Here is a 22925-nt window from a genome sequence, read left to right as displayed (position 1 = left end):
GATCGGACCGACCTTTTGCTTGTCCTTGTTGTTTGCAGCTGCAATACAAAGGAAATGCATGAAGTCTAAAGTAAAAGATATATATAACAGTACGTTTGACTGAAAAGTCAAAACTACTTCAGATAATTGACTCAGAAAAATAAAATTAGGCCAGATGATTAATAAAGTATTATAAGTATTATTAAGCTAGATTTTTTTTTCCATATCAGTCAAGCATTTAAAAGTGACACTGAAATTTAATATATGTAAGATTAAAATACCTCATAACTGCACTTAAATGACATCCTTTTCACCAGTGGTGCTGGGTTTCTATTTGCTGTTGTTATATTTAGTCACTGAAGTTACATAATGTGCTCTAGTTGTAGCACACTACAGTATCAGTGCCTATAGAGGTTAAAAGGTTCAAATGTGGTCCCCAGCTGTATGTACTAGAGTTGAACCTGCTCATGCGTATCTGCTTAAGGTTTGAAGCATGGAAAAATACCCTGTCAACTGTCTGAACTCCAGCTGAACTTCATACTTAACATACTAGAAAACATACAATAATCATCTTGACATGTGTGAAGACACTATACTAAAAAGACATTTAAGCAAAGTGGATGTAAACCAACATCTGGGAGGTTCCAGCTGTTTTATCTTCATGATAGATGTTTGTTGTCTATTACATACAGCTGAAACAGTTTTGAAGTAACTAGACCACAATAATTAACTAATAACTGCTGTTGAAGTTTTTTAATTTTCACACAATCTCTCACAAAGAAAACGTAAAATAACAGATTATGTAATCACTTATGTATGTACTTCATTTACACTGACATCTTGCTGACAGTTCAAATATAGTTTTTACTATATTTTCATATTATAAAATTATAAATTCTTTCCAGAGATATGTACACAAATATACTGTAAGTATTTACACATACATACAAAACACTCAACACTATCTACGTCCAGGTGAGAAGGGGAAAAGGAGTAGGGGTGGTGAGAGCTAGCCCTGCTAGCTGTTGGTATGGACACAACACACACACACACACACACACACACACACACACACTTTTGTATGGCAGTCAGTGTGAGGACACTCTTCTACATAATGCTTTCCCTAGCTCCCTACTGTTGCGTAGGCCATGCTAGTCTACTCCACTTCATATTTTTTTTTTTTTTTATCACACATATTGCCTTGCCCTAACCCTACCATCAAAACAAACTGTCTCACCCTAAACTTTACCCTAACCCTAAAACCTAGTCTTAGGTCTCCAATTTAAGTCTTAAATTTATAAAAAAACAAAATGTCCTCAGTCCTATTGTTCAAAATTCTAGCTGGTCCTCACAATGAGAGCAATACAAACACACACATACACACACCTTATTTGACACAAGCATCTGTAGCTTTAGGCCTGGTAATAGTCTACTTAGTCTCTACAAACTCTTTCATTAAAACCTGTTTCGCCCAACACATTTGCTCTTTTTTAACAAACTCAACGGTTCAACATGTCCAAGCCTCCATGTTCTGGCCATTAAGCTGCTCGACCATAGACAATGGGGGTTGAGTGCCTTACTTGAAGGCACCATGGCAGTAGTTCTCGAGCTGGTCCTTAAATCAAACCACAACTCTTCTGGTCACAAACTGCTGCATTGAGCAGAAGAAGGACCTTATTTTGGCCGTTTGCCCCTTTGCCATAAAAAGGGCAGCAATGTTAAGAGCGTCTCGGTTGAAGGGGAGCAGGGCACTTTGGGTGATTTTTAGAACTCCTTACTGTCCCTGAACAGGTCGATGCGCAGAGCGAGCTCCTTGAAAGATGGACGTAAGCTGGGGTCGTTGTGCCAGCATTCCTCCATGATCTCGTGAATCTGAGAGAAAGAGCAGGGAGGGGAACACTTTATTTCAACAGGGGGATAAGACGTCAAACTCATCAAACTATACTGTAGTTGGCTACACATCTGGATTAATTTACAGACATGTCTGATTGTGGAGGGTGAATTTCTGAGATGAACCCGCAAATTCTTTATATGTAGGCAATTCTTGTAAGAAATTTGTAAAATTACTAACCAGTAGTCAAAATAGGCATTGTCAATTTGTTTATTAACAGACTATTCATGCTTTACATTTAATGTAATGAAAATAATTTCGCATACAACGTCGTCTATTACAGCTCCCACAAAGAAAACAGGAGCATGTGTTCCTACCTCTGTGGGACAGTCGAGAGGTTGAGGCAGCCTGCTGCCAGATTTGAGGAGCTCAATGAGGTGATAGACAATCAACTGTCCCTGCTTGTCGTTCCCCATCATAGACATAAAAACCTGAAGAGGAGAATAACATTGGTCAAGATAGATTGTTTCAAAATCATACTAAGGAAATGATAGTGAATAACATAGAAATGCTGTCTATAGATAGTAGTCTAGTAGAATAATAGGAATTAAATAATAAATAATAAAACACTCTTGATGTTCAACTGTAGCTGCACTTTCAAGCTAGAGTATCGTTTGGGATTAAAAAATGTCTGTTAGCAGTCTGCCAGAGGTCAAACATCAAGGTTTGTTTGTTGTCCTAACAGAATGTGAACCACTGTAATCTGATGTCAAATACATAAACAGTCTGCAGCACGCTGACAGGTTGACAGGCCTGTTCCGAGTGATTAATTTATGTGTCGAGTTAGAGGGATTCCAACAAGTTTCTACAGGTCTTTAAAATTACACACAGCTGTCCAGGCAGAATTCTTGAGTTTCTTTTTCTGTGTGAGAGCTGTACTGCAGACAGGAAATTGGAGGAAAGTGGATAAACATACAACAAAAGTCGGATTTCTATGCTATGTATTTTTTGTGATTAACCGAGACATTTGGTTTCTATAAGTAACCGGTACACATAAGTGCATGTAAATGCAGTTTTTAAGTCTGAGAGCCACTAAAAGAGCCACTGGATGAGTGTGTGTAACTTTAGGTTATCACTTACTGCAGGAGGGCTGGAGTTCTTGTCACTATGGGTGAAGAGCTCATAAAGCACTACTCCAAAGCTCCAGACATCCGACGCCACTGAAAACTTGCTTTCAGTCAATGACTCAGGGGCATACCTGCAAAATAACACACTATGTGACTGTAACTGAAAAAAGATAAAAAAAAAAAACAAAAGGCATAAAAAATAATCACATGCATTTTACAGAATCACAAGGAGCATGGACTTCTGTAACAGAGTGTACTAAACATTACAAACTACACACTTAGAGTGTACAGTGTACAGTGCAGTACAGAGTAGTTATAAAAACAAAAACACCAAGTCTAACCAGAATATGGGGCTCTCTCCTGGCTCTTTCACCATGTAGTACTCTTTGTCTTGAGGCAGGACTTTGGTGAGGCCAAAATCTCCAATCTTCACCCTCAGCTCACTCTCTACAAGGATATTTCGTGTTGCCAGGTCTCTGTGGATATACCTCTTACTTGACAGGTACTCCATACCCTGTGAACACACAAAAAACATCTTGTTTGGCATCAGTAGCCCAACAGAGATAGAAAGCTTGTCACAAAAATAAACAGAGGGGAGTACCTTGGCGATTTGCGAAGTGTAGTGCACAAGCTTCTTGTGATCAATCCTCTCCCTGTTTTTCATAAGGTAATCTCGCAGACTTCCAAATGGCAGATATTCCATGATGAGACGGAGATTTCGTCGTCCTGAGAGAAGCCAAAAAAACTGTTTATCTAGTCTCTATGACCTAGCAAGTCTCTCTGCTGGATGAAAGTGTAAAGGATTTTTGTTTATCTTTTTAAATAAAGTTGTTAAAATTAGGAATAACTAACTGTACCTGCACTGTAGCAAACGCCTTTGTACTTAACAATGTTCTCATGCTGAAGAGATTTTAGGATCTCAATCTCTCGCTCAAAGTCTCGTATGTGCTCTGCAGTGCTGTGCTGGAGTTTCTTCACAGCAACAACTTCCCCAGTGTTGTCCTGAAGTGGGTCATATCGACACATCTCCACACTGCCAAAGTTCCCCTGAAACAGAAGTATTTAATTTATTTTAATTTATATTGAACTGTTTGTTACTTATATCTGGTGCTCATCTGCAAGGTACAGACCAGTGCGACCTTTAATTCAAGTCAATCAAAATAATAAACACATTGCACAACTCTTCTTGAGGTCACCAGCAAAAAATGTCTGGTCAACAAGGCATAGTGTAGTACGGTTGACAAGTTGTGCAGAGTGCTTTTAAATTCATCGTCCTGCTTCTCCAGTACTGCAACTTAGTAAATTGGCTAGCAAGGTTTCCACACTTCCTCTTACCTTGCCCAGCTGCTGTAAGAATATTAGGTGTCTCTCCTCGAACTGAGCCGGCTCCTGATTCTCAAAGCCCCCACCTGACCAGGCTGAGCCCACTGTCCTGTTTGGCAGGATATCACTGTCCATGATCAACTCATAGTCTAGTGAGGAAAAAGATATTCAACAGATGGTGATCAACTCCCACATCAGGTAGTTATGATAATAAAAGTCTGCTACTGTGAGAATCAATGTCTGTTTTACTTTTTTCAGACAGGATGAATCTGACTAGTCTCCCTATCCTGCTTCTGGTGTTTGTGCTGAGCTAGTGAGCTAGTTACTAGCTACTAGCTAGTGCTAATCACATCTTTAACCAATCTCTGCAACACATATAAAATTTATATTCACTTACTCATCTAACATCCACATTTCTGTTGATTTGTATAAAGACATTTGAGATTCTACATAAGTGTGACCTATATTCTCATTAGGGGCATTTTGGCGGGTGTAGGGTGTACACCAACCTGGTGTAAAGAGGCTGTGGAGGTCGCGGATGACAGCGCGAAATGTTGGCCTAAATGTGGGCTCATAGTCCATGCAGCTGGTGATCAGATTAGCCAGTTCAGTCCATTTCGGTGCAGGAAGCTGGTGGTGATCCTCGTAGAACAGTGTTTTCTATGAGACCAAATTTGATGTTAATATATAGCATCTAATAAATGGATGCACTTAGTCCCAAAAGGATTCCAGGCTTATGTGCAAATGTGGATACAAGTCTTTAATCACATTAAGTGACATCAGAGCTCCTGTCTGTCACACTGATGCCTGACAACTTATCTTCAGGTTTTTTGGTAAGAGATCATCATTGTACACCCTATTTGAAAATCAATAATCTATTTCTAGATTTATTTTATGATTTATTTTAGTGGTGGAGTGAAATGAAAACAACGGTGATGACAAGAAATACTGAACTGCAAGCCTTTGCATTTCACAACTGATGTAAACTGCATCACATACAATGCCCATCTTGGCAAAAAAACAAATGCAACTCTGGATGACAATAAATGTTAGCTATAGCTAGGCTAGCTAGTATTGACCTTTTCCACTGTAGGAAATTACTGACTTGTAACTAAACTCTTTGTCTAGGGCTTTGTTTTTGTTTCCAGTTTCCTCTGCCCACTTTGGAGACAGTAGGTAGTACAAAATCAATTTCTTGTTCAATCAGGTTTGTGTTCGGTTTACTCAACAGCTGTTAAATTGCTTTTACTGTCTCCATTAGTGGTAGATTTTGTTGCAGACACACTACCAAGCATTATGAAAGTAGGCTCAAGATTCTCTGCTTAGTTGTGTGTAGAGCTCTGCACTGCCTTCATATAAACAGTGACCAACACAAAACACAATAGAAAAGCAAAGCAGAACAGAGTATCTCTGCCCTAGGTGATCAGGTTGAGTTGTGTTAAGCTCAATCAAGCAAAGAAAGGAATGCAAGTAAAGTGTTAAAATACATTAAGAAACAACTGCATGTAAATAAATCAAATCTTAACATAACAGAAAAATTGCATCTTGTTCTCATTTAAAAACTGTTCCATGCATATCATTGTGGTATATAGTTTAATTCATAGCACCCAGTCCTACCTTAGAGTTGTCCAGTGTTGCTAAAGGTTTCTCCCCACCACTGCAGATCTCCCACAGTGTGGTGCCAAAGCTCCACTTGTCGGCAGCCAGGCTCAGGTTGCCAGAGTCCTCGATACACTCAGGGGACACCCAAGGGATCCTTTCAATTAGGACTGATCACAAACAAAAACATTTAACACGCCACTGTAAATACCTCAGTTTTTAGGTTTTATGCCATAATTTGATGCATTTCAGCCGATAGACAATCATTTCACAGATACCAGCAAAACATATCCATTCTTGTACAACAAAACCAATTTTTGTAATACCATAACCTTTTGTCTTCTCACTCATTTTACCTGTTTTTTGTTTTTTCAATAACTAAGCACAACACAAAACAGAGGTATTTAAATCCAATGTGCATTAAAGAAAGCACCAAAAAACTGCAATCATGACCCTGTTAAACAGCCACCTACTGCCCCCAGCTGATTAAAGTGGTGTATTACAGTTAAGCTGAGATATAATAATAATAATAATAATAATGAGACACATATTCTCACTTTCTTTGGAAAGGACAGTGATGCTGATGCCAGGATCACTAAGTTTGATGAAAGGGGGGTTTCCAGCCCTCCGGTCCTCCTCTCTGATCAGAAGAACATTTTTAGCACAAACATTTCCATGGACAAGATGCTTGTCTTCCTGCAGGTGCAAAAAAAAGAGAACTTCATCAGTCTCTTACTAAAACAGGAGAAATAAATTAATTAATAAATCAACCAGTCTTCTTACAGTTAATGTACTGAATATGTGTCAACGTTTAAAGTGGTCACGAAAACACAGCTGTAGGCACCACACAAGCTTATCACACATTGTAAATAATACTTGCAATACATGGATTTGTACCAGGAAGTTCATTGCCCAGGCCAGCTGCTTCGCCACTTCAAGCTTCCACAGGATGTTTATAGAGTTCTTGTTCTTCTTCAAGTAAGTGTCGAGTGAGCCAAACTTAACATACTCCTGCACCATGATGTCTGAAATAAAGATTTGAATTTAAAAATAAATTCTACAAAGTCTATTTTGATAACAAGTCGAGTTGTTAAAATATCCATTTAATGTCGAAGATAGTGTTATCACCATTATGAATGGCACTGCAATCAACTCTGAGAAGATATATTACTTACTACTAAATATATTTATTAAAAACTGGTGTAACTGGACAAAAACTGGCTACAGTTCACTTTTGAAGAATCTTACACTGATATGTACAAATTTAGTTCTCTGATATACAATGCAGTGCATTTTTCAATATGTTGTGTATTTCTGTTGAAGTTAGTGATTTTGTCTTTCAGTGGATTTAGGTATTATTATTGCTGACCAAGCTAGGTACTTCTAAGGCACCCTTAATGTACTGTAAAATATATGTTGGGATGTTTACTCTTGAGGTCTCCTCGACTCTTCCATAGCTGAACTGTAGTTGCACTATATTTGGTGAATACTTATCTATAATACATGACACAAAAACTACAGTAGTCTGGCCAATCATGGCCACTGAAATGAGTAAAAAATCGAATCAAATTGAAACTGATAACACTCCTCTATGTTTGTTTACTTGATCTTTACTTGCCCAGGGAACACTACCAAATAAATAAATAAATAATAAGTAATTAAAAATAAATTCTCATTCCTACAGACATGTCAGACAGCACAAACAGATGCTACAGGTCATTAACCCATACATACTGAAGAAGAGAGAGTGGGTAAGGTCAAAGAGTTTCCTCTACAGGGCACTGTAATCCTCTTAAGAACAGACCACCATGCCTCAGGCTTATAGATAATGGTCAACATTAGAGCATGTTAGACTCTTCACAGCATAAGACCACTGACAACATAAATTCTTACTGTCTGTTACCTGACAGTGAACCCTTGAGGTCTTGCTGTATGCCTAAAGCAAATTAAAGATGAGAGAGGATCTATGTCTGTCTAAAGCATCAGGGAACCATTAAGTTAAAGCTGAAGTTGAAGCTGACTTACTATCTTCTCCACAGACACACACACCATAGTTCAGGATCAGGTGCTTATGGGACAACTGGCTCATCATGCTGGCAGCTTCAAAGAAAGACTGTAAGAGAAAACAAAGATATAAAACAAAATAAATAATAAATAATGTTTTTTTTAATCTTCTTTATAATCACTATATCAGAGGACCATTTGGACCTCTTCAATCATGATTGTTAATTCAATAATCTAATATTGATTCAAGCCCCGTCACAGACACCAGGTTTGTCCTTCAGCAGGACACTCCACGCTAGCTCCCTGGGTGCTGTATTTAGCTGCCCACTGCTCCCCCAAGGGGGATGGGTTAAATGCAGAGGACCAATTTCATTCTAACATGTAAATGTGACATATGAGAATTAAAGGCTTTCTTCTTCTTCTTCTTAAAAACCTAACATTAATTTATGCACTTCTTTCAGCAAACATACCGTAATGTTAGATGTAGGCAGATGCTACATGTGTTTCATTTAGAGCTGCGCCACTTACAACAAGTTGTGGGGAGTGAAGTTGTTTACTTTGCAGAAAACAAGTCATTACAACATGCACAAGTTTTAAAAAAAGTAACAGAGATAAGAGCAGCTGTATTAGTCACCTGCTGTCATAATATGAGCTGTTACATAAATAATTAAAACCAAATACAAGGGAGACAGACTGGAACAAGAGATTGTATGCTGTTGTGAGCTCTTCTTATGTTTGCTGAAGGGATATTACCTTTGGCTGTGAGAGGAGAAGGAAAGTCAACTAAACAGTGTGCAGATTCTACTTTATTCAGTCTGTCACTGTCAGGGAGCTACCACTAGCTAACGGCTGTGTGCAAACATTGGGTTGATGTTTTGTCAACACACAGAGTTCAGATGAATCGGTGTGCAGACTTTCCGTTTCTGCCCCATCTGTGCTCAAATTGATCATTAAAGTGTATTTAACTGAATCATCTGGTATGCTGTATGAGACAACAATTATTGTTTTAATGGCCTTATAACAGGTGCAGTGTTTATGCACATGTAAACCTAAAAACATGCATCATATTTAAGTTATTTTACAGTTTCCAAAGAATGTAAATTTAGATTATAATGCGCCTTCAAGAACATACATACCAAAGTACTTCAGGAAGCACTTTATGCAATACTGGTAATGATTATTGATCTGATGTAGCAGAATCATACTGATACTGCAAATCTGTTGACTTGTTTAAAAAAAAAAAAAAAAGAACCAAGCACTGAAAGACAAAGGCATGGCAGCAACTATGATTTAGTTTTTGTATTTTTACTAATGACTGATAGTGGTTTAATTTGCAAACCTGTTATCTGGGCCGAACCCATTAATTATTAATATAAAGCCACCAACCTGACCCGGACATCTAAGATTACTAAAATCTATGTTTTATGAGCCTCTCATTTTAAAACCCATCAAGCTATTAATGAGCAGGACTTGCGGTATAGATTGTTTAAAGAAACTGTCCCAGTCCGACATGCAACACACTTGGTCACAAATAGCTCAGTTGTGAAATGCAAAGTGGTAAAAAAAGAAAATAAATAAAAATAAAAAATGAATATATATATATAGTCTATATTCTGCTCACTCTGAATCAATTACATTCTGTATTATTATTATTAGCTGTGATAAAATTGTGCTGGCTTATTATTGATGTTAATGCAGCTCTTTTACTTGAAACATTACCATCAATTACCTTTAGGTGAATCCATTCTGTTAAGTGTTTTATGCTCTACTGAAAGTCAGACGTTAAGCTAGTTTGGTTTTACAATATAGTCACTGTACAGAGTTTTAACTATTTGTTTTTAGCTTGATTTCATCCCATGTGATTGGACACACAATCTATTTTTCTTTGTTCTCTTTGACCCTCACTATGTTCTCTCTTTTTCTCTGTTTTGCAGTCCACACCACAGTGTAATGCATAAATACAGTGGACTGTACTGTATATAAATACATAGATTAACGGAAGCTTTGAGACAAGCTTTGCATGCAAGTTATTCGAGTTGCTTGGGGAAACTTTTTATATAACTTTGAAGGCACAGACCTCAGAGAAATTCCTGTGGGCCTGGTCCAACACTTTCATGACGACTTCTGTTTGGTGCACCAGACCATAGTCCCCAAGCTCTTTACGGACTCCTTTAAAGATCTTGGTAAATGTCCCTTGACCAAGACTCTCCATCTGGAGGGAAAGAGATTATTCCAGTTTCAATTGTTAAGTCAGTGCAACTTAGCATACTATAATAGTATATTAATAAAATACTGAAACTTAATGCGGAATCTACTACAAATAGATGTACAGATCATATTGACAAAGATGCAAACTAAGCTTACAAATTCCAGATCTTCTTTTCTTATCTTGTGAAACACCATTTGACTGATGTTGTGTCGATGTAGTGATGGAGACAGAGGCACTTCTGAACCCTTGTTGCTCCTGCACACAAGCAGGCAGGACTTTTCTGAAGGTGATAAAAAAAAAAGTTATTGGCTCCTACTGAAAAAGAGCAACTTTCTGTCCAACTGACAGAAACTACAGAAATGCTAATGTAAGACAAATTGTGTTCGTAAGAAAGACTTGTTGCAGTTTTCACAACATCTGTGTTTATGCATTTGGCAGTAGCTTAGGCATAGACTGTGCTAATTTCTAATCTATTCAAAAACATACCTTTGGATTTAGGGGGGCAGCACTTGTTGAATTGGAAAATGACGCTGTCAGAACGCACAGTTTCCTTTTGGTAGCAGGTGAGTAGTTCCTGCAAGCTACTGAAGTTTCTTTTGGTTCCACTGAGGTTAAATTCCCCGCTGGCAGACCTGGTGATCTGGCAGTGTTTGTATTCTACAGCATCATACACCTGATAGAAAGTAGGGGAACTCGATGAAATGTCAGTTTTGGTCATGGAACTGATAGTAACACAAATAATGACAATAGCAATTGCAAAATTGTCACTCAAAATCAGATATCAGCTGTGTTGCTATAGACACGAAACTATGTTACAGGTGACTAAATGAACAACAAAGAAGAGAGTCAACAGAGGCACAAAGAAACTGCACTGAAGTTTATTGTACAACTGTGACAGTGCAGTAGTCTAATTTAATTAAGGCTGAGGCTGGTTTTATTACTAGTGTTTATTCTTTGATCAGATCTTTCTTGACTCAATGTTTATCCAGTTTTATTCTTTTTCTTATTAAGCGAAAAAGGAAAAAAGGTTTTAAAGTAAGGTAATGTAAAGACAAAGCAGATTTAGCCGTAGAGGACATTTCATTACAACACACTCATTATGCCAATAAAATAAAATAAAATGTATACACATGAAACATAGAGAATTAAAATAACTTAATGGCTTTCTAAAAATAATGCAATAATGAAACTGCATACACACACCCCCACACAACATTTCTAAATATACTCATGCATGTACCATATATACACATATCTGCACAGTTGCAATTCAATACAATATGAAGGCTGGCTGTCATTTTGACATAGTAGAACACACAAGGTTATGCTGACAGCACATGGAACAGCCACAGATTGGAGGTCTTGGTGCAGGGCTGTGACCATTAAGGCACACTGAGGGGTGAAGCTGCGCCACTGGTACAGAACGTGCACATGCTGCAAAATTTCTTTACTTTTCTTCTTTGAAGTGATCAATACCTATCAAAGTAAAGAGTACTACCTACCTCAACAGGGAAAGTCAAGAAATACTTGTTGAAATCTTTAGGGCTACATCTCAAAATGTACAGCCCTCGCTTGTTTCCACATTTCTGTAGGCGATGTATGGCAAACTCCATTCTGTAATTAAAGGATAAAATAAAAAATCCAGTACAGGCAGAGCAGGTTATATACTGTATCTGAGCAGCAGAAAATGTAGCATTACTAGCTAGGATATGAAGAAACATCAAAACCAAGCAATCAAAGAGATGACTGGTGCAGTTCAACTGTAAAAACAGAGGGCTGAATCTTTCTTTTTGTGCCCATACAATACAAAGGGTGGCGAGACTGTGGGTTTGCGAGTTTGTGAGAATCATATTAAGTGATTAAGACATTTGTTGGCCTAACACAGCAGTTAGGCAGTGAAGGCACCATAAATTCACACAACACTTGATGGTGATTTGTGAAATATAGTAACACATATGCTAATCTTTATTCATTTACACTTGATTTTTATGACAGGTCTCACTAATATGGTTTGTAAAATATAATTTAGGCTTTGTCATTGTTCACTTACGAAATGGGGCCATGGCAACGAGAGGAGATGGCTTCTACAAGCCTAAGAGGTGCCACTTCTTTACATAGGTAGTGATGTGCATCTGTAGTCAAGCGATAGTAGCCATCAATGAGTGATACAAAAGAGAGTGCTTCAGATAGGGTTGGAAACTCCAGCTCCTGAAAATTGTGAACCCATGAGACAACATAAGTTTCAAAGTATTTGCTATGACGACAACTAAAAGAAAAGAGATTAAAAGGTAAAATCACCAGATTCTTGCCATCCTGCTTGTTAATGGTGACCACCCGACACTCTGCAGCACCCTCTTTGCTGGCCTGTTTGATGCTGATGTCAGTGACATCAGGGAAGTCACACAAGGTCTGCAGTTCCTGACCAAAGAGCAGAAGATAACACTTACAAACACATGCAGTATTTCTATATAGTCACAGATAAAGGCTGACAGACCTTTTGATGCTAAGTAACAGAACATCACTGTCACCCAAGAGCATAGTTTTACTTGTTCTAAGCTGCTTCGGGATGCAAATTATTTTTTTACTTCTTTATCCAGCTGTTTCTTTTATGTAATGTTTAGAAACATTTAGTTTAGAAACATTTTAGTTAATGTCACTGATCACTTCCTATGTTGCAGAAAAATGCCACGGTACCAACCTGATCAGAATCTTTCAGTTTCTCTCGACACCACTGGATGCCAGTGTCTGCCGCCACCAGGATGATGAGCTGTCCACTGGATGGTTCCCTCACCTGAAAGGTCTCAGTGTAGAAAGCTTTCTCGAGGGACTCCATGCTGATAAGGTACTTGAGCTTGAGATCTCGCGCTGTGGTCCGACACTGACTGAACTGTTGGATAAAACGCTTGAAGCGGAAGCGGATTCGCTTACGTGTCAAGAAACTGCAGTCCTGGATCTGAGCTCTCATGTCTTTTGGCAAAAACGATTTGTAGCTGGAAGACATTCAGCATAAACAAATTTGATAAGTTTGGCTTTTTGCTTTGGTAAACAAAAGATTTTAAAAGTATTCAAAAGAAGGCGATCGAAAAATGTCTGTTTTTCCAATAATACCTTATAGTGTGGTAGATGTCCAGCGGAGACATCTGTTTCTCCTTTGCTGTCCTTGTCATGTCGAGTACAGCCATACCGAGGCACTCTTCTTGAGTCTCATGGGAATTGGGGATCTTCACCAAGCCATTCACAAAGTCATTCCTCCACTGAACAAAGAAATAACAGTAACATAATGGCCACTAATACTACAGGTAAACCCGATTAATTCATAGAGATTTGTCAGTAAGTTAACTGTGTTGTTTTCATGCACACATAGGCACAATCTTGCCTCACGTGTGAAATGTACAAAAGTCAGTATAGTGTTTGTGTGTTAGAGTTCTTACCAATCTAACCGTTGTTCCCTGAGGCTATCTGAACCATAGCATGGGCCAAACAGTGGCACAAAGACTGCACAAAAAGTGCCTCACAGTAATGCAGGTTGTTTATCATGTTCATGGAATTCAGCCATATGATATATGTGGTGTGCAGGTGACGCCCAATGAATGCAAATACTATGCAAATTATTGTATCTCTTCATCAGGGTCTCATCACTTCCCTGTAAACCCTAGATATTTGTGACTGACTACTTGTCGTAACTACAGAATATACAGAAGCTCACCACAGAGATCAAGCTACAATTCCATACTTCACTTTTCTGAATTGAAGGAATATTCAGGAAGACCCTACATTTAAAGCAGATGCTTGTTGACGAGTTGCAAGAGCCTCCTTTAGGCAGATGAAACAAAAAAGAACTTTTTGGTCAAATCAGGTTTATATTCACAGAAGAAAAAAAAAAACAGAACATCATACCTTTTCTAAAACATGAAGGTAGGCAGTTCTGTTACAAGGTTTCTTTGCTGCATCCTGAATCCAACTGAACATGTACATTAAGGGGCTATGAAATCCTAGAGAAATTAAGTGACAAGTATCATTAAAGCGGTGCAATGCAGCCCAGTTCAAATTTAGCTGCTGTTGTTAGTTAGGAATTATAAGTTTTGTTTGGCCAAATCTCATGATCCCTCCCAAATGGTGATGTAATTGTCTTGATTTTGTACACTACTACTTCTGTGGTGATGACTATAGCGACAGTTAACGAGGACGTTAATAGCAATTAACTTTTGCTAATAAGTTGCTTTTTAAAAAGCCAGTAGCAACTAATTTCTTTAGATCACCTCATAAAATTGCCAACAAAAGCCTTTTACTATTACATCTCCTATCCAGTTGATGTTTCTGTGTCTGGGCTGACTCTATCTGGCTCTCATGTAACCCCAACCACACATACCTCTGCCCCGTAATGGAGTCACTGCCACAGTGTACACACAAACGCTGCTCTCCTCCTCACATTGTGTTTTTTATAATAGTTTGGATGTAACAACCAGGTGGAGTCATAGGGTGTAGTTCCCCCTTTAAGAGACATGCCAAGCAACTATTTCGTCAAAGGGATGTACTACACAAGATTACATTAAGAGTCCTAATAATTTGAACATGCAATTTTCATTTGTTGTATTATTTAAAATGTGTCTACGACTACAAATTCAATCTTGAATAGAAAAATGTGATGGCAATTATGTATGTCTCAGCTTCTTTCAGAGACAATTGTGTTTTTTCTTTTTAAAGTATCAACACTTTTACCAACAACTATAAATACAGGTACAACATGACTTGCAGTCGGTCACTGGAACATGGTCTGTTTTCACTTTCTACTGCACGGACACTTATCACTGATGATGGCAGCTCAACAAAACTGACCAATAAATGATCATCATATCAGTTCTTTTGACGTCACAGCTGCAACAATTTTTATAGTATTAAGTTAGCAGGAACACTAAACAGATCAGAACTGCAAGATAAAAACTGCACCATTTTTTTACACGAATAAAAGGAGCTACGCCTCCAGAAAATAATCTTGGATGATAATCGTGCTGCATTCTTTATCCTTCAACTGACAAAATTAGAAATAGTTTTGTTGATATTGTGCCCCCTCCCACATTACCCACACCAAATTATATACTGCCGTCCTACAAAAACAAGATAATGATAATATTGATAATGTTTTGTTGTTGCATTATTTAACCTCCAACTTCCCCTTGCAAGTCACAACAACCTTTCATTATCAGAAAACAAAAGCTCAGCTCAACATTAGACGGTGAAGAATTCAACGCAGCCTTCACAAAGCAAAACACATCTGTCCAGAGTGAATGTGAGCATGTGTAATGGCTTAATGGCTGCAAACACACAATGAATTGCACTGTCAAATGAACCCTGCAGCAGTGCTTCCCTACTCCCTTTTAGGCTTTTCCAGAGCCACCACTGCAGATTTCCACAGGCATAATTCCACATAATCTTTCAGTTCACTCAGAGTTCAGCTCCAGTGATTTTACTGGCTTGGGTTACCTGGTTTCACCTATCATATACACACCCTTTCAACTGCAATTTAGTTTATATAAACATTTTATGCAATATATCAGCTATTGTACTTTTTTAAAATGGTGATTACAACCCAAAAATATACTCCCTTCAAACACACAACACCATCCCTTCCCTCCTCTTGAGACTTTGTAACCTTTACTGCAGTAGCAAATTAGTGATTCATGGCCTGACTAACCGTATGCCCAGGAGCAAAAAGTTGCCCCACACTAACAAAACAGTCCAAATTATATACTTTTTTTGAGTAAAGACTGTTAAAACCTACTAGGAGTCCAGTTATTTCAGGAAATTACTTTTGTTATTATTTTTTTAAGATTCCAGTCAACATTGAGTAGGTAAAAGTCAGACTTGCAACTACCATCACAGACATAAAACAAACTAAACAGACAGGGAAGTACTGGGAAACAAACGACAAACAAAATACTATTTCTTTTGGTGAAAGTAATAAGAACACACATAACAATTTAGAACCTCCTTATAATTTAAGGGGATATTGTGATCAACATTCCTCCTAAATTTGCTTAACTTTATCAACACAATATACCTTGGAATGGTCAAAGTCTTGATGGGCAGAAGCAGCCTCTTGCTTTGCCGTGCCAGTACTACAGTATATCTCATATAGCATCCTAACTGCCAGTTATGCCTTACTGGCATCCTAACTGGCACAGTAAGACTTTGTACGGAACACATAATTGTTTCAGATGAAAATGTTCTCTGTTGTAAAAAGTGAAGTGCACACAAAAACAGTGATAAAAAGGGTTTCATTTTGCTCCTATTCAGTTTTTCTGCAAACCAAAGTACATTTTTGAGTTCAAGTTGCAAGATTGTCTCAAAACTGATTTCCTGTCACATGAAAGCATCTGCACTCACTGAATGGGCCAGCATGCATGTTGGCATTTCTTGTTAACATGGGCAACCATTTTATTTACAGCAGAGACTACAGTGTGTCAGCTGCTGCTGATGAAGACAGACATGGACAAACTTAAAGTTGAAAAAAAAAAACAAACAAAAAAAAACAACAACATCAGCTTCACAATTTGTTACCATCTTTATCTTTGTCCCTGAGCAATGCTTTCGAAAACCTAAATTTGAAGCAGTGACACTGCTCACAATCTATCAAACTGATAAGAGTCCACTTGTCAATGATATGAGCTGCTTGTTTTCTGAGGCCTAATCTCAAACACTGGGCTGCAGAGCAACATGTGAACAATCACAAGATGCTTTAGAATATTTTGGTTAAACTGACTTACATAAATAACCACCATTTCTAACCTGTATGTCATATAAACAGTGGTGGAATGCTATCGTGCTTACCTGAAAGAAGAGGTATGACATTACAAAATCATCAAGGACAGGGCTTTCTGACCCCTTGGCGACCCCATATCTATATGCCCTGGATGCCCCACCACTGTACCAGCCAGGGAAATAGTACCTAAGAGGAACCCACCAGAGAAAGTCGAGTTAGAACATGAAAAATATTTGAAATTAGGTAACCCACCTAAGAAGCAGAGTATCAACGTAATGTACACTACCTAATTCTGAAATACAGATCTTCTGAAGCCGATTCCTCAAGCTGGAAGATATGGTTGGGTGAAAACCACAAGCGGTCTCGCTCTCGGAAGAGACCAAAAAGGTTGCAGTACAGAGGTGATACACCTAAAGCAGAGAATGAAAAAACACATTGTGTGCTGTAAATCTACATTGCATTTGTTAACATGTATTTAAAACCGTGTGCTACAACCTTCATCAATATAGCTTTTCCTTGTCTATTTTTGTAATTTGAGTGAACAAATGTACACAGTACACATGCATAAACTGTAAATTTAGGGCAAGCTCTGGGGAGCACATACAGAAATAGACTAGGGCTTGGGACACACGTTGGGAAACTATATTACGTTTGTAGTACCAACACAGGCGAACAAAGGGGCAGTACAGATTGTTGAAAATGTCAGTTGGGTTTGGTTTATCATCACACACGACAGGTGAGCCTAACAACATGCATGTAAGTCTAATCAACTCCCTTCATGAACCTGCTCTGTATATCAGGAGTCATCATTTCTTGACATTTAAATATACAGGTAATTTACCATGTTTGTGCTTATCCTTAAACAGAGACCAGAAAGTTAGAGTGCAAACAAAGCATGGAGATGACTGTATGAACAAACGATTTTCCGCTGATACATTTCCCTGTGGTCTCTTGATAACCTTATCTCAGGACCTATGCCCTTAGTCTAAGGAAAACACATGAATCGGGGTGCTTTATGCATGCTAGCACAACTCAAGTACTCACTGCACGCCTTGGCCGCATCTATACACAGCTCCTCTGCAACATAGTCCCCAGGTGGGTAGCTAAGAAAGCTGCAGTCACCCGCTGCCTGGTTGCTGTGGTAGAAATGGACCCTCAAAACAGTAGCAGCTGGTCTTGTGTCTGGAGATTCTCTGTGGGCAGCCCCATTTTGGTGCACTGCGGGGCACGTGTCAGTCACAGTGTCCATGTCTGGCAGGAAGGCCATCAACAACACGCAACCTTCAATCAGATATATGCAAATAAGTACGATAAATTTAATATCTTGATCAGCCAGTGTACGTGGTCTCAACCGTTATATAAACTGTTATCAAAATTCAATTATATAAAGCTGCAGTACAGACAAACCCTTGTTTAGAAAAAGGTTATAAAATCTGTAAATCTAATTCAAAAATAGGCTACTGGCAGTAAGAGTTATCAAACACAGCCAGAGAAGTTTAATTGTAAATGTAATATTGAGTTTTTTTTCACCGACATTTTATAACAGCTGTGTTTCAAATGTGTATTTTTTTCATTCACAACCAGATTGGCATGAATCTATATACACTCCTTACAGGGAGCTGTGTCATTTTTTACTCTGAAGCCAACCAGAATAATTCATTGCTCTGTAAAACAGCTGCTAAATAGGCCAACCCTACTCTGCGTGCCTCAAAGACAGTATTATATCAAACAGAACTAAATTACAGGGGTTATATTTCTTCCATAACCATGACCTAGTGTACACAGGCTGCTTCATTGCTGAAGTTCCCTCCAGAGTATACTGTTCTCAAAAAAACAAAGAACACTTGTGAGGGAAGTGACCATCAAGTCTATGACAACTCTGAAATAGTACAAGTTTATATGGCTAGGGTGGAAGACAACTGCTGAAATAAAAAATATTGTCAGGGTATTTTACAGACAACACCTTTATTGTGGAATGGCAAAAAAGCAGAGTCAAAGGGGCCTCTTCTAAATACTGACTTGGCATTTGTGAATACACAACTTATGTTATTGTTGATTTTCATACTTACTGTTGAGGTTAATTTGTAGATAGAGTAAAAGCTGTTAAACATCTAAATGCAAATATATTTCAAAGGTGAATATGATCATTGTCATGATTGATTATTTGTTTTAGCAATCCATTATTGGTGTAGTTGATATAAGGTCAGAAAATAAAGACAAATGCCCTTCAAAGTTTCTCAAATCCCACAGGGCCCTGGGAAATTGCAACAGGCAAAAAACAGACGCACACACGAAAATCAAACTGGAAAAAAAGAAGCAATTTTTTTTACATTAGAGGAACAAACCAACCAACCAAACAGAAAACAACTGAAAACGCACATTTTCTAAATGTGTGACTTTAATTTAAAATCAATAGTTAAAATAGCTCAGACTAATACCTACAAAAATATAGAAATTATGTAGTGTAGGACAAAGAAAATAATAAAAATCAATGACTCAAATTATTATTCAAATAGCTGAAAGTTGATTTTCTGTCAGCAGACTAGTTGCTGCAGCTCTACAATTAACCAGACACAGGACGACGTGTATACTGGTCAGTGACCAGACAAACATTACACTGAAACATCAAGCACACTGTCAGACATTAAAATGTTAAACTGAAAGTAAAAGAAACGAAATAAGTTAAATTATATAAGTGGATTTAGTACATTTTCATAACTTCTGCAATGGATTTCATGCATGTAATACCGTCATTAGAATAAATGGTTCCTTTCAGGCTCTTTTCAACACCTCCAATGTTCTGTTAGATAAAATAGTTACATAACTGTGATCTAATTATTTACATACTTTCCTTATCAGTTTATATCTGGATGGTGAAATCTAACCAACATTAACACATCTGAAGGCAGCGTTTAAGTTTAATTTCAACAAATCCAACATATTCTAATCGCTGTGCTGTTACATTATTATAAGGAATTGAGGACTAGCCCAAATGTTTCTATTTTAAGAAGCTAATACTCAAATCGACAGTGAGACTGGTCAAATAACATAAACTTACATAGCTACCGAACACAACTCGTCAAGGCGTGCTACCGTGCTAACATTATAGCTTCAATAGATTAACTTAACGTTAACGCTAGCTGCCTCACACACCCACCTATAGAAGTTAAAATCAGCTAACGTTACCCTATAAAAGAGAGTGCGTAAATGCATTTTTAGCAACTTAACCGAGCCACCTTGTAGGTTACACAGAGTAAAACTGTCAACGGACTAGTTTAAGTGTAACGTGAAACACTTACTTTGGTAGAGGAGCCAGACGTGCAGCTAGCTGGCTAGCTTGTTGCTAGCTTCCTAGGCCAGCGCTGCAGCCAGGACGAAAGAAGCGTTTGACAGCTACGAGCACACAGCGGTGCTTCAGTTCGTTCAGTTCAGTACTCAGACAACTGCCCGAATAAACGACGGCTTATTTATGGTCGAAGTCCATCTGGAACTATGTAGCTGGCTAACCTGCTACATAAACCACCTCTCAGCCCAGCGTTATCCATCTCTCTCCGGGGGAACTTCAGCCGTCTACCTTGTCAATGTTGTAACTTAGCGTTAAGCTAACCGCTAATGCTGGCTAAGACCATGTCGCGCTCGGTTACAAATTAGTTCGATAACGCGAAACTCATCCACGGACAATCCGCCTCCTGTGTCAGAGCATGTGGCCACAGCTACGACGAGAATGACACCGCTGACATCTTGTCAACGTAACGGCTCCAACTCTGATAAGGTTGCAGGCTAGTTTGCCAGCGGCAGCAACAGCGCAGCCGAAGCCTCAAGTGAGTCAACAAACCAGCCTCTCCCACCATACTGACGGTGCCTTCAGGCGCCCGTCGGACGTGCCACAATCTCCGGTGGATGTAAATGTCAGACAAATAAATGATCACTTGTTTGTTTGTTTTTGTTTTTGTTTTGCCGATACTGGTCAGTACTGATTCATCTGCCGATTACTGTAACTTCCCCAACAACAGACTAGCCCCTTTTGTTATTGCTTAACATAAAAAATATGAATTCTTACTAACAGCTGTAACAATGACAGAGGGTTTCTTTTTTAATATATGTTCAAATGTCTCCATACATAGATTTTATATGCTTGGAGTGTGTGAAAATATGCATTATACATGATATTACAATTATCTGGTTGGGCACCAGCTTATGTTGTTAATCTTCATCCTGTTTTTGACAGAGAAACAGTTTAAAATGTGTGTATGTCTCTTGTATGTAGCTGCCCACTGCTCCCCCCCAGGGGGATGGGTTAAATGCAGAGGACCAACTTCATCTGTAACATGTAAATGTGACAAATGACAAATAAAGGCGTTTCGTTTCTTAATTTAGGTGATGTGACCGGCATTCTTTTATTTTTTTTCTGTAAAGAAGTTTGGTCAACACCTGTTTAGCACGAGTTTAGATCTATACTGTATAGGTTATGGTAGATGCAACTTTAAAGCAATTTCTCCACATAAAGATAATTGTTGAGGTGGTTGAAAATAATCTTGTGGGCACAGTACATTTAATACATGTGCACGCTACATGGGTCAGTGAAGGCAGCATATCCGTACTGACTCAGCCCATTGCTTTAGTCAATCAACAAACGATGCAGCCACCGCCCACCCACCGAAACTACAGTGAACCACTCGTAGTGGAGATTACCGCAAACTTCTACCAAGGAACAGACAAAAGACGGTTGAATCATATTGTAAACACATTCAGTATGACTTTGGGCAAAATTGAAATCTAGTGGTGAGAATGAATAAGTGGGTATTGAATAAACCTCACATTTTTGTTTAGGCTGTAAATTTGGTAGTTGTTTTTTTAATTTCCCTTTCCTATGTATATTTAAATACCCTCAGCTTCTAATTTTAGTTTATTGATTCAGTTTAAATTTCTAAAGCCTCTTTACAGGATAGAAAACTGCAAAGTACCTTGAATTGCCATGAAAAGTGCTATATATTAACTAATCCTTTATGCACATGACATATGCACATATAAACATGGGCATTGTTGCACCAGATTTCTCTTTGCCATTTAATCTGTTTAACCAGATTTTTTTCATTTAGACGGGCCACTCACGTTTTACAGCAGGGAAAACAACTTCTTGATATACTTTAGTTTCTGCACATGGGCATTGTTTTGTTAAAACAGGTAACGGACAAAGATGGAAGCACACTGTTGTCTAAAAAAGTGATTCCTGGTCTGGGGTTTCAGAACCTCACAAAATGACGCAAGGGATATTTGAGGTGGTCAAGTTGATTTTTCCTCCTCCTTTTGTTTGCTTAGGAAATTTCGTTTTCTGGCTTCTGTGCATTCAAACCAGACAAGACTACAAATGAACTAGCAGATATTTAAATGCATACTTAAAACCAGCAATTTGTTGAGTGAAATGCTAACTCCAGAATACTAATAATAACACAACAAGGAGTGCAACTGAAGCTGACGAGAATGATATTAACTTTGCAGGAATTTTGTCATAAACCAAAGTATCAGATGATTAAAAATGTGACATTATTATCACACTAGTTATTTTTAGAGGTGACATGGATATGTGAACAAAATGTCATGTGAATCACTCTAACGGTTGTTGAGACATTTTACTTAAGACACACACACAAAGTCAAACTTGTGGTGTAACTGTGGAAAAGAGGATCATGAAAGTCATTTGCATAAATAGTGTAGGTACCATAACGGGCTGTGTAATCTATCAAGTTGATGTTGAGGTGTGATGAAAACTTTGACCTTGTGGTGATGCCAGATAAAAAGTTAGGATCATCAAAAAATAGAATTTCATTGCTCTTCGACCAACAGTTGAAATAACTCTGGATTTACTTGCACATTTAACTGGGACTACAAATATATATATATATTGGACAAACTCAGACTCTGTATGTAGCACTAATATTTATTGTTTGGTAGATAGACTGATCAACTGCTACAAGGCAAACATTTGTATCCCATTTTGAAAGCCATAGGCAAACACCTGATATACAAACTCACACATATACACTTGGCTGAATAAAAGGCAAAAAAGGGAGTCCTGGGGCATTCAGGTGACAC

At 38.2% G+C, this 22925-nt stretch overlaps 1 protein-coding gene across 1 annotated transcript; it reads right to left on the bottom strand.

The window, feature by feature from the left end:
* Window positions 1-723: 723 nt before the first annotated feature.
* jak2b (Janus kinase 2b) lies at window positions 724-20672 on the bottom strand. The gene is made up of 24 exons (XM_026342852.1): window positions 20132-20672; window positions 17877-18113; window positions 17119-17242; window positions 16901-17018; window positions 13181-13326; window positions 12771-13062; window positions 12371-12490; window positions 12123-12280; window positions 11575-11686; window positions 10559-10745; window positions 10228-10352; window positions 9941-10075; window positions 7885-7972; window positions 6757-6884; window positions 6417-6555; window positions 5878-6029; window positions 4770-4920; window positions 4273-4409; window positions 3795-3984; window positions 3539-3663; window positions 3279-3451; window positions 2951-3068; window positions 2188-2301; window positions 724-1851 (listed from the first exon to the last, which is right to left on the bottom strand). Exons 2-24 carry the CDS (start codon window positions 18097-18099, stop codon window positions 1744-1746), a joined length of 3363 nt encoding a protein of 1120 aa, XP_026198637.1. The 5' UTR covers window positions 18100-18113; window positions 20132-20672; the 3' UTR covers window positions 724-1743.
* Between the last annotated feature and the right edge of the window lie 2253 nt (window positions 20673-22925).

This window comes from Anabas testudineus, chromosome 9, assembly GCF_900324465.2.
Source record: "Anabas testudineus chromosome 9, fAnaTes1.2, whole genome shotgun sequence".
Taxonomy (NCBI): Eukaryota; Metazoa; Chordata; class Actinopteri; order Anabantiformes; family Anabantidae; genus Anabas; species Anabas testudineus.
Note: the sequence above shows the minus strand (reverse complement) of the source record. Positions and strands in the feature narration are given on the sequence as shown.